The sequence below is a fragment of the Phascolarctos cinereus genome, unplaced genomic scaffold (assembly GCF_003287225.1).
Source record: "Phascolarctos cinereus isolate Bilbo 61053 unplaced genomic scaffold, phaCin_HiC Scaffold_3;HRSCAF=262, whole genome shotgun sequence".
Lineage (NCBI taxonomy): Eukaryota > Metazoa > Chordata > Mammalia > Diprotodontia > Phascolarctidae > Phascolarctos > Phascolarctos cinereus.
In genome coordinates this window covers 115522107-115534471 of record NW_027555736.1, presented here as the reverse complement: position 1 = coordinate 115534471, position 12365 = coordinate 115522107, and the positions used below count along the sequence as shown (strand labels likewise).

General features: G+C 43.5%; 1 protein-coding gene across 3 annotated transcripts in view; it reads left to right on the top strand.

Moving 5' to 3' along the window:
• Positions 1-3069: 3069 nt before the first annotated feature.
• The window catches only part of ABHD17C (abhydrolase domain containing 17C, depalmitoylase), a 61460-nt gene continuing 52164 nt past the window's right edge, over positions 3070-12365 (top strand). For all 3 annotated transcript variants that reach the window (XM_020965909.2, XM_020965901.2, XM_020965884.2), the window contains exon 1: positions 3070-3811. In XM_020965909.2, coding sequence (XP_020821568.1) covers positions 3231-3811 — 581 coding nt within the window. In that variant the 5' untranslated portion in view covers positions 3070-3230. The remainder of the gene's footprint in view (positions 3812-12365) is intronic.

The window sequence follows — 12365 nt, the reverse complement described above, 5'->3', positions numbered from 1 at the left end:
ATTTAAAACAAACCAAAAAAAATCCCTTTTTTGTTAGGTGGAATGGTTTTCTAAGAGATGTGAGGGGGTGGGGAATTTAGGTGATGTACATTAAAAGATTATTAAAATTTGTGAATAAATGATAGCTCAATACTGTGACATAAAAAAACCTAACTTTACCAGATACAAATATCCTTAAAACTAGAACTAAATAGTTCTCACTAATCTTTTCTTTCTTTAATTATAGTTGAAGAGGCTAGACAAGATAATCTCTAACTCGGTTCTAATTTTAATTCTATGGTGAGATATTTTAAAGACATTTCTTAAGTGACACATGATTTTGGGCAAGTAGTTTAACCAGTCTGGGCCTCAGTTTCTTCCTTTGTAAAATCAGAGGGCTGAACTATATCACAAAGGAGAATCTTTAAATCAATGATACTATAGTGAAGTAGGGATTGGTTGTTGATGTTCTTCCCAAGTTTTTCAGGTAACCACAAATGGTAGTTGCAAGGTAATTTGTATTTAAGGGGCTCCAGTTTTATTTTCCTGTCAACAGAACTAGATCATTAAATGACAACATAAAAGCCAGTTTCCTTTTTGGACACCTGCATTTTCTTTTCTTTACCCTCCCCCCCTCCCCAGCTGTGATGATCCTGCCAATTTCACTGTCCCTAACTGCCCTGACTTTGTAACTGGGCACAGTGCCTCCTGTCAATTCCTGAAAGAGAACTGGGTTGCCAGCTCAGTGAAACAAGGAAGTGTTGAAGGCCTCATGCTGGCAACAAGAACACAGAAAGTTTCAAAGCATAGATAGTCACATTAAAAAAAATGTATATGCCTGCTATTAATATTTAGAGCAGGCTCAGATTACACAAAAGGTTATGAAATTATGTTTAACAATGAAAACCACATTCAGACATGCTAGAAACAAAAAAGAAATCCCCAGAAAGGCAGGTGGATAACAATATTGTAGTAAATCACTCTTAGTACTACCAGGCTTGAGACTTGGAATAGAATGTCATTCTTAATTTGTCAAATCATCATATATAGCAAAACTCTGTTGTTCTTATACAGATTAGGATACACCAGATGTCAATGCACGTACCTGAAAACAATGCTATGACTAAAGAAGAAAAAATAAACCTTATAATTTCCCATAAAGTAGGAATTAATTTTTATCCCTTCTCTCCTCCACCAACAGTAGTTAAGAAGAGGTATCCCTGTAATTTAGAAAGCGGCAGTGTGTTATACCTTAGGGAGAGGAAAACAGGTCAAGTTTTGGGTTCACAGAAAGGCAGTGTGATATATTGAAAAGAGCTCTGAACTTGCTTGGCTTGCTCAGTCAGGAGCATAAGACTCAAACACAGGCTTGAGTTCATGCTCCGCTTTGGACTCTTATTCTTCAGGGATAACTGGAAAGAGTATGAAGAGTGCTGGATTTGGGATCCAGGCCCTACTCGTACTACTTACAGGATCATGGCAAATCTCCTCTGGGCCTCAACATTTTATCGGAAAATCGAGGGAGTTGGAGATGCCTTTTAATGTCCTTAGAGCTCTAAATCTGTGATCCTGTAACTACACAACAGAGCCCCAGTTTTGACAGAGAAGGGGTGGTGGTTAGAGAACCCCAGTCTGAATCTCATCTTGGATATTCAAAACCTGTACGATCTCAGTCAAGTCTTTACCTTTTTGACTTTTCTCACTTATAAAATGAGGGGTTAAATTAAATGTCCTCTGAGACACCTTCTGGCTTAAATATTATGGATCATACATTTTAATCCTGGCTTTGTCACTTGTTAGATAACAAGGTTGACCTCTAGGCCTCAGTTTCCCCACCCATAAAATTAGGAGAATGACCTCTATATGACCTCCGGGGTCACTGTCATCTCTGTGATTCTTTGGGGTTCAAATCTTGGCTCTGTTAAGCTCTCTGGGCCTCAGTTTCCTCATCTGTAAAATGAGATGGGGTCCCAGAGATGACTCCGAGCTCTAAACGTGTGTTCCTGTGTTAATGCCAATTTGCTAGTGTGATCTTCAGCCAATCACTTAACCTCTCTGGGCCTCAGTTTCCCCTGCCTAAAACAACGAAGTTGGACTAGGTAATCTAGGTCTCATTCCACTTTGTTGTTGTTCAGTCTCGTCGGACTCTTCGTGACTCCACAGACCCATATTACACCAATACCATCTACCGGGTTTTCTCGACAGATACTGGAGTAGTTTGCCATTTTCTTCTCCAGTGGATGGAGGCAAACGGGGTTAAGTTACTTGCTCAAGGTCACACAGGTAGGTCTGAATTCGGGTGTTCCAGAGTCCTGGCCCAGGGCTCTATCCACTGAGACCCTTCCCACCATACAATCCCACTACTTCATTCTGCCCGCGCCCTCCCGGCCCACTTTTTCAGGAATTGTATTTTGGGTGGACAAAGCCTCCTTCTTGTCCACAAGTCTCGGGCACCGTCATTCCCACTCCCACCCCTCCCGCCCTCCCTGCAGGCGGCCTTCGGACGCCTGGCATTCGAGGCGTCGGGCGGGAGGGGGACAAGCGGAGCCCACCTCGGGGCCCACCGCCCTCCCCGGTCCGTCGTGGGCGCGCGCTCGGATCCCCCAAGATGCCTCGGGCAGCGCGCAGGCTCCTGCGGGACGAGGTTGCGGTCCCTCCTCGCTCGCGCTCGCGCTCCCGCCGGCGCACGGGGCCGCGGCCTCGCCACGAGACGCCGGGCCCCGCCCCGCGCCCCGGGTCGGGGCCGCTGCAGCCGCCGCAGCGCCTCTCGGCCGGCTTAGGTGGGCTGGCTCCGGGGCTCCCGAGTGGAGGGGGAGATGCTGTAGCGGCCGCAACCTAACCCGGAAGTTGTGGCGGCGGCGGCGTTGGAAAGGGGGTGTGTGTGTGTGAGTGAGTGTATGTGTGTCTGTGTGTGAATGTGAGTGTGTGTTTGTGTGTGTGTGGGGGGGGGTGAAGACAAGCCGGCTATGGCCGCTGCCGCCGCCGCCTCCTGCTTTGTGTGCTGCTCCGGCTCCCGCTCCCGGGCCTGAAGTGCCGGCGCCATGCGCCCGCCGCCGCGGGGCCGCTGCTGGTGACCTCCCTCCGGCGCCGCGCCGCGGCAGGTCGGGCCGGGCCGGGCCGATTAGTCGGGCGGGCCCCGCCTCCGCCCTCCTCCCCCGGGCTCCAGCCACCCCTGTCCTCCGCCCCCTCCCCCTCCGCCGAGCGGGCTGGCGGGCTGCCGTCCGTCCCGATGCCCGAACCAGGCCCCCAGGATGAACGGCTTCTCCCTCGGCGAGCTGTGCTGGCTCTTCTGCTGCCCGCCCTGCCCCAGCCGCATCGCCGCCAAGCTCGCCTTCCTGCCGCCCGAGCCCACCTACACCGTGCTGGCTCCGGAGCAGCGCGGGGAGCAGCCCCTGGCCCAGGCTCCGGCGCCGCCGCCGCAGCCGCAGCCGCAGCCGCAGCCGCAGCAGCAGCAGCCGTCCGAGGAGGCGGCGGCGGTGGCTGCCGCAGCTCCCGGGGCGTGCAGCCTGCACCTGAGCGAGCGGGCGGACTGGCAGTACTCGCAGCGCGAGCTGGACGCCGTCGAGGTCTTCTTCTCCCGCACCGCCCGTGACAACCGGCTGGGCTGCATGTTCGTCCGCTGCGCGCCCAGCAGTCGCTACACGCTGCTCTTCTCGCACGGCAACGCCGTGGACCTGGGCCAGATGTGCAGCTTTTACATCGGCCTCGGCTCTCGCATCAACTGCAACATCTTCTCCTACGACTACTCGGGCTACGGCGTGAGCTCGGGCAAGCCCTCGGAGAAGAACCTTTACGCCGACATCGACGCCGCCTGGCAGGCCCTGCGAACCCGGTGAGCCGTCGGTCGGCCCCCAGGGGCCTGGGGTAGCGGGGTCTGGGCATCCCCTGAGCATGTGGAAGCAGCCCTTTTGTGCAAACAAACAAAACCACGGGCCAGACCTTCTGCCTTCCCTTCCTGCCCCCCACCCGAGGTAGGGGACGAGGATCCTGTGGATCCTCCTCCCAGGTGCTGAAGGAAGAGGGGAGTCTGTCTAGACACTTGTGGGCTGGGAGAAGGATGGAGGGAGAGATGACCTTAGCTTCTTCCCTTCAGGTGCTGAGGAGGAATGAGGGCTTGTGACCAACTTTGTTATTTATTATTATTCTTTTCCCTCTAGTTCCAAGCTTTAAAAAAAGTCCTCAAGGTTCTTGGACAGATCTAAACTCAAAGGATTGCTTGTTTTGACACAATGTAGGGCTACTTAAGAGTCTCATCAGGTTTGCCAAGACAGTTCTTTTGTGGCTGTTAACTGAAGGTTGCAGAATATAGTGAGTAATGTTTGGAGAGTGGGTCCGAATAAAATTGTTTTATGGTAGATTTTTAAGAGAGGGCACTTCACCAGACTGCCACCCCCCCAAAAAAAAAGTTGATCTCTTTCCCAGCAATCATAAAAGAGCTACGAATCCAATAGTGCATGCACGTCTAACGAACTAAATAAATAGGGCATGCATATCTAAGGAACTACTTTCCATGTCCTTGAAGTAGTCCTTTCAGGTAAAGGTTGACATACCGGTGGGTCCCCAGGCCCACTGTGTCCAATGAGATGGTGGTAAATTGATTAGTCATTCTGTCACCTTCTGTAGTCTTAATTTGTTAATCCAGATTGTGTTTGAATTTGTTGTTATTGGGTGGGAAATCTTGAGTCCTTCAGTTAGCATTCACATCAGTAGTAAGAAAAGACTTGGCTTAGTGTTTGGAACTGGCAGGGAAGTTGGGTTTTATTTTTGTCTAGGCCACATCTATAAGTGGGCTAAATTACTTTACCTGTTCATGCCCCAATTTCATCATCAGTTAATGTGTCATCAGCAATATATTTTCCAGCTAACCTCAGGACAAACAGTGGTGGTGAAGATTAATGACATGGTATCTTTTTTCTATATGTGAAAAAGGCTGTTTATTATATATAAGTACAGAATCAGATGACTATTCCTGCTGTTCAGCCTTTATTTGAGACTGGGCTTTGTTAGAATTTATATGTTATTGTTGTTCTCTATTTGTGTACACATATATGTTCATAAATGACCCTTTGCATCCCTGGATGAATGAAATAGTTTCTCAGCAAGGAAGTATGTGTTCTCATATTTAACATCTGCTGCTTACTCATGTTCTTGATGACAGTGTGACATAAGGAAGAACCTTAAATCCTGAAGGTGATGTAATCATTTGGATTACAGGGTTTTTGAAATGGTTCAGATGTATTTGTATCACATATAGCTATGTTGGATGCAATCTACAAGTAGTAAAAAGCCTTCTGAATAAATTGAGGATTTGTAGTTCTCTGCTTGACACACCTGATCATTGTTGAAAGCATTATGTAAGTAAGGACTAGCTGCAGTAAAATAATAGAAAATTTTGCAGTTTTACACCAATTTGGATGTACTTTTGGTTATGTTTCCAAAATTTTATGCCCAGTTTTACCTGTGTCTTGTTTATAAGCTTTGAGCAAGTCCCCTTCATTTCCCATACTTAGCCTCTCCCTTCTACCCAGTCCTCCATCACAAATAAATTCCATTGCCTAAAGTAACATTTATAAAATACTTGGAGATTCAGGGAGTGCTCAGACATTGGTATACTTAAGAGGTCACATATTTGATTTACATTTCCCTTATCCTTACAGCATATGTATCACTCAACCATCCAGCTGATCTGGCCCATCCTATACCTTTCAAGTATTATTTTTCATTGTTATCTTACACAATCCCTCCACTTCAACCACATTGGACTACACCATGTCTGGGAATATGCCTTACACTTTTCCACCTCTATTTGCTTACATTTCTGCCATTGGTAATCAGAACTATTCCTCAACTGAAATCTTGTTTCCTCTAGAAAATCTTCCCCATCATTTGAACCAAAAGTCATCTCTCTTCCGCGTGCAGTTATTGTCTATAACACTCACATGGCATTTTTTAATGTTACATCATTTAGCAGATTTTAAGAGCTTTCTGTGTGCTAGACACTGTACTGGGTTCTGAAGACACAAAGACAAAAATGATACAATTCCTGTCCTCAGGAGTCTTATATTCAGTTGGACGAAACAACATGGAAAGTAAACACCAAATATGTATCTTAAGTAGATACAGAGTAAATTTGGAGGGTGAGGGTATTAGAAACTTCAGGAGACAAATCAGAATAAACCTTCTCTGAGTTTTGTAGGAAGATAGGGAATTCTGGTTTCTAGGAGGAGGGAGTACATTAGAGGTAGAGGAGAGGCTTGTGCCAAGGCATGAAGATGGTGGTTATCCAACCCTTGGGATTTGAGGAGTCAGAGTCAAAGTGTCACAGAATGTTAGGGAGCTGGAAGGGACCTTAAAGTGTATTTTCTAGTCAAACCTCTTATTAGCGATTAGGAAACTGAAGTCAGAAGGGTGAATTGACTTGTCCACAGACACACAGGTAACTGGGAGTCAAGGGCCCTTTCCCTTGTACCATACTGCCTAATATATTGCCTTGTTTGCAATTATTTAAATATAGCTTTATATATGTATATCTTTTAAATATATAAAATTAAATAAATTAATTCAATATATTAAATATATCCTCAGTTAGAATGGCATCCTCATCAAATGCCACTCTGCAGAGCAGAAATTTTGTCACGTTTCCCATAGCGTCTTGCAAAGGGTAGGCAATCAATATTTGTTGGATGAAGTAGGTAAATAAAATTATTTACTAAGCCAAACCTTTACAAAATCAGTTAGACCTTATTTTATTTCCAGATTTTAATGTTTAAGTGGTAGAACTAATCCAAACAAAAGTGTTTGACCCATAGGTCTTACTTTGTAAAGCTTAGATATTTGTATGAAACAATTCCTTCCAGTGCTTCATATTTCCTTTTATCTTAAATGTATATTTTACATTAATTACATGGCATGCAATAATCATATACTTTGGAATTTTAAAAAGTAGCTATGTGAAATTTGGCCCACTAAGAACTAGTATTAGTTGGAAATAATAGTAGAAATATGTATATTGTTAGTTCCTGTACAGCTAGACATAATGCTCTTAGACAAAGGAATATATTACAAATAAACTATAAAGACACATTAGGAGAATAGTTGTAAATAACCTCAGAAGAAAGAGATTGAAGTTAGGATTTCTAGGGAAATGAATTTAGAGATAAGAAAAGGAGGTATTATGGGCATGGAGCTTGATTTGAGGCAGAGGGATATCAATTTTAAAATGTTCACTCATATCGTGTGTATAATACCCTGTACTTAGCACTTTGGGGAATAACAGAGATGAACATACCTATCTGTGCCTGTTAAAGATTTTACAGTATAGTTAGGGGGTTCAGATAAGTACATGAAGAAACTATAACACAATAGAAATCAATTTTGCAGATGTTTATGAAGTGCCTGCTATATTCAAGACAACAGATAGGCACAGGGCATAAAAAGATTAAAACAAAACAAAAAACCTGCCCTCAGTGAGCTTATTTGCTGTACAAAGGGTAGGAGATGGAATATAAAATGTATGCAGGTAAGTATAATACAAGGTAAAGTGATCAGCGCTATGAGAAAGAGTGCTAAAGGATTTCAGAGTGAGGAGAGCACTTCAGATGGGTGAATCAGAGAGAAGCTTAATGGAGGAGGTGGCATTTGATCTATGTCTTGAAAGATGGGTAGGATTTTTACAGCTAGAATAAGGAAGGCAGAGAAAATGGCAAGAGTGATGGTGGCTAGAAAACATGTTTGACTACTATCCATTAGCGCAGTTGAATTGGAGCTTAAGATGTTTAATGGGATGGGTAGTGAAAGATAAGGCTGGAAAGGTGAGTTGGGCCAAAGCATGGAAAAATTTAAAAGCCAGGCTAGGGAATTTTTATTTGATAGGTGTTGAGGAACCCTGAAACTTTTTGTGTAGGGAACATATATTTCAGAGTAGCTTAGTAAAAATAAGTTTAGCAATTGTATGTATTGGAAGGGAGGAGAGACTATAAGATTGTTACATCAGTTAGAAAATTGTCATAATTTTCTTCCAACTCTGAGAAGATAAGGTAGGTTCAGCTTACACCTGAACAAGAATCACCTGTATATTAAGTAGTCATCCAGTCTCTGCTTGTAGACCTTTGGTGCTGGGAAAACCCATCCCCTCCTAAGGCAGCTCTCTCTACTTTTGTACAACTCTTAGGGATAGAAAATTTTTCATTTCATCAACCTGAAATTTGGATCTTTGTAACTTCTATCCATTGTTCCTAGTTTTGACCTCTGGGGTTAAGCAAAACAAGTTTAGCTTATTCTATATGACAGTCTATCTATCCTTGAAATCAGTGATCTCATTTCACCTTAGTCTTGGCAAAACGTTCCTAGTCTCTTCAACCAAATTTTGTTATGTAGTGGATTGTTTATCATCTTCATTGCCTTCTTTTGGATGTTCTCTAGGTTCTTAATGTCCTTCCTAAGGCATAATCCTCATAACTGGACACAGTACTGTATCAGCGTTTCTTACACTGTGGATTGTGAAAAATTTGGCAACAGTAAAAGGTTTCTGAACATGCATTGACCAAAAATTAATTACAAATCAAACATATGATGAATCTCAGGTGTTTCTGGCAGCACTTGCCTACGTGCACAACTTCATGCAGCATTGGTTCTGAAGGCAAACCAGGAAAGCGTGCTCACATTGCACTGCACATGCCCTCGGACCACCCAATGCCAACAAGAGCTGTGAAACTGGAAAAGGGCTTGAGTGGAAAAAGTTAAAGAAGCCTTGGTCTAGATGTGGTTTCCAGTCCCCTCTATGTGTTGTTGTTCAGTCATTTCAGTCATGTCCAACTCCACATGACCTCATTTGGGGGTTCTTGGCAAAGATAATGGAGTAGTTTGTCATTTCCTCTTCCAGCTCATTTTACAGATGGGGAAACTGAGGCAAACAGGGTTGAGTAACTTGCCCAGGGTCACACAGCTAGCACATGTCTGAGGCCAGATTTGAAGTCAGGAAGAAGAGTCTTTCTGACTTCATGCCTGGCACTATGTCCACCTTTCCACCTTCCTACATTCCATGTTGTTGGTAGTCCAGGCAAGAGGGTGGAAGACAATATCTTAGAAAAAGTACTTGGAAATAAGGAGCTCAGGGTTCTGGTTCTGGATCCCTTTCTAACTAGCTGTGTGGTTTTTGGTTAATCATTTAATCTCTCAGGGTCTCAGTTACCCCACATAAAATGAGGGCAGACAAAATCATGTTTGAACTCCAATCAAGCTTTAAAATATAGTTTTAGTAGTAAAGGCCTGATGTAAGGTGATGACAGGAATAGGAAGTAGGAGATAAATACAAAAAAACTGTATGAATTAGGAATCTGAATGACTTAGGAACTAATTGGATGTGAAGGCCAAGGAATGGGGGAAAAATCAGTCAACAAGTATTCATTCTCCAGTATTTGCTTTCTTTCACCCAATATTTGCTCTCTTTCACCCTCCATATCCAGTTAGTTGCCAGGTCTTCCTCATTCTGCATTCTCAACATCTCTTATATCTTTCACCTTTTCTTATATCACAGCCATTCTGGATGTTCCATCACGTTCCACCTGGACTATTGTAGTGGTCTCCTAATTGGTCCTCCTATATCCAGGCTAACACTTTTCTCCCACCACACAGCTGTCCAATTCATATTGCTAAAGTGCTACTCTGATCATAATTGGTCCTCCTACATCCAGGCTAACACTCTTCTACCACACAGCTGTCAAATTGATATTGCTAAAGTGCTGCTCTGATCATATGACTTCTCTGCTCAAAAAGAGCCTCAGTGGCTCACCATTGCCTTTAGGATAAAATATAAATACCTTTGTTTGGCATTTCAGTCAGTCAGTAAATATTTATAAAGTACCTGCTATGTGCCAGGCACATAGGACAGGCAGCTAGATGGCTTAGTGGATAGAGAGGTGGGCTATGAGTCAGGAAGACCTGAGTTCAAATTTGGCTTCACACACTTACTGCCTTTGTGATCCTAGGCAAGTCACTTAACCTCTGTTTGCCTTAATTCACTGGAGAAGGAAATGGCAAACCACTCCAGTATCTTTACCAAGAAATCCCTATGGATATAGTATGGTATGGTTCACTGGGTCATGAAGAATCGGACACACTGCCAAACACTGGTGAGCACTGGGGATTCACAGAAAAGAAAAAGAGTAAGTCACAATCTACTTGGGGAGACAACATGCAAACAGCCATATGCAAACAAGCTTTAAGTGAGATAAATTCAGCAGTGAGAAGGTACTAGTATTAGAAGGGATCAAAGAAAGTCTGCCTTTAGAAGGTGGGATTTTAAGGTAGGACTTGAAGGAAGCCAGGTGGTAGAGAATGAGGAGAGAGATCATTCCAGACCTGGGGGACATACAGAAAAAATGCCAGGAGTCAGAGATGGGAGTGTCTTGTGTGAGGACCAGCAAGGAGGCCAGTGTTCCTAGATTGCAGAGTACATGCAGTAGGAGTGGTATAAGGTATTAGAAGACTGGAAAGGTGGGGGAGTCGACGAGTTATGAAGGACTTTGAATGCCAAACAAGATTTTACATTTTATTCTGGAGGTGATAGGGAACCACTGGAATTATTGAGTAGGAGAGTGACGTAGTCAGACCAATATTGGCTTTAGGAAGATCACTAACAGCTTGAGTGGAGGATGGATTGAAGTGGGGAGAGACTTGTGGCAGGGAGGCCAATCAGCAGACTATTGTAATAGTCCAGGTGTGAAGTGATGAGGCCCTGCACCAAGTGGTGACAGTGTCAGAGGACAGAAGCAAGAGTATGCAAGGGAAATTTGAAGGTAAAATTGACAGGCTTTGGCAAGAGACTGGATATTGGGGTGGGGGAAGGGATGAGAGAGAGTGTGGAGTGAAGGATGACATCTAGGTTTTGAGCCTGGGTGACTGGGACGATTGATAGTAACAGGGAAGTTAAGAAGAAGGTTGGGTTTGAAGAGGGAAGGTGAATTCAGTTTTGTACATTTTGAGTGCTAGACACTGAGTTTGAGATGTTCCATAGGCAGTTGGAGATGTGATACTGAAAGTTAGTAGAGAGGTAAGCACTGGCCAAATAGATGTGAGAATCATCAGCATGGAGATGATAATTGAATCCGTGTGAGCTGATGAGATCATCAAGTGAAATAGTATATAGGGAGGAAAAAAATGTCCAAGACAGAGCCCTGTGGGACAGCCAGGGTGAGTGTGCATGACCTGGATGAAGATTGAGCAAAGTAGACTGAGAAGGAACACTCAGAGAGGTAGGAAGAGAAACAGAAGAGAGTGGTGTTCTGAAAACCTAAAGAGAGGAGAGTTTCAAGAAGAGGGTGCCTGACAGTGTCAGAGGCTACAAAGAGGTTAAGAAGAATGAGGATTGAGAAAAGTTCATTAGATTTGACAGTTAAGAGATTGTTAGTACCTTTGGAGAGAGTAGTTTTGATGGAATGATGAGGTCTGAAGCTGAGCTGCAGAAGTAAAGCAAGTGTGAAGAAAGGAGGAGGGGAGCTATTATTGTAGGTGTTCCTTTTCAAATTTAGCTACAAAAGACAGGAGAGATGTGGGACTATTGCTAATGGAGATGGCTAATTTATTTATCCCAGTATTACAGACTGATAACAAATTACTCTCCATCATGCACTCTTTGCTCAAGCCAAACCATCCTATTTGCTCTTTATGTGACATTTCCTCTCCCTCTTCCATGCATTTGCACAGACTGTCCTTCATGCTTTAAACCTTCACCCTCCTCAGCTCTGCCTATTGGTGCCCTTTACTCCCTTTGAGGCTCGCCTTATAGGCCTCTTGGAAGAAGCTTATTTTTTGGTTTCTTCTAATTGTTACCTTCCCCTAAAAAAATCATTCTATGTTTATTTTTCATAGACCCAGTATTTACTGAGTTGTAAACATCCCCTTAGGGAAAAAAAATGGAAGCTCATAGAGCAGATACTGCCTTATTTTTGTTTTTGTATTCTGATTGGCATGTAGGCCCTTAATAAATTTGTTGGTTATTCCAAAGTTTTTGTTAGTTCTGCTTAGAAATTCTGATGATTTTTATGTATTTATTTTGTACCTTAGTAACTTTATGACATTATTAATTATCTCAGTTAATTTCTTCACTTATTCTGTGGGATTTTTTTAGATCACCATCATGTAATCTACAAATAGAGATAAAATTTTACCTTCTTTTTGCCAGTGTTTATACCTTTAATTTGCCTTGAGATAGCTAAATGGCACAGTGGGTAGAATGCAGGGCCTAGAGTCAGGGACACCTGAGTTCAAATCCAACCTTAGACAGCTAACGGCTTTGTGACCCACAACAAGTCACTTAATACTATTTGCCTCGGTTTCCTCAAATGTAAAATGGTGATAATAATTGGTACCTAGGTCCTAGGATTTTT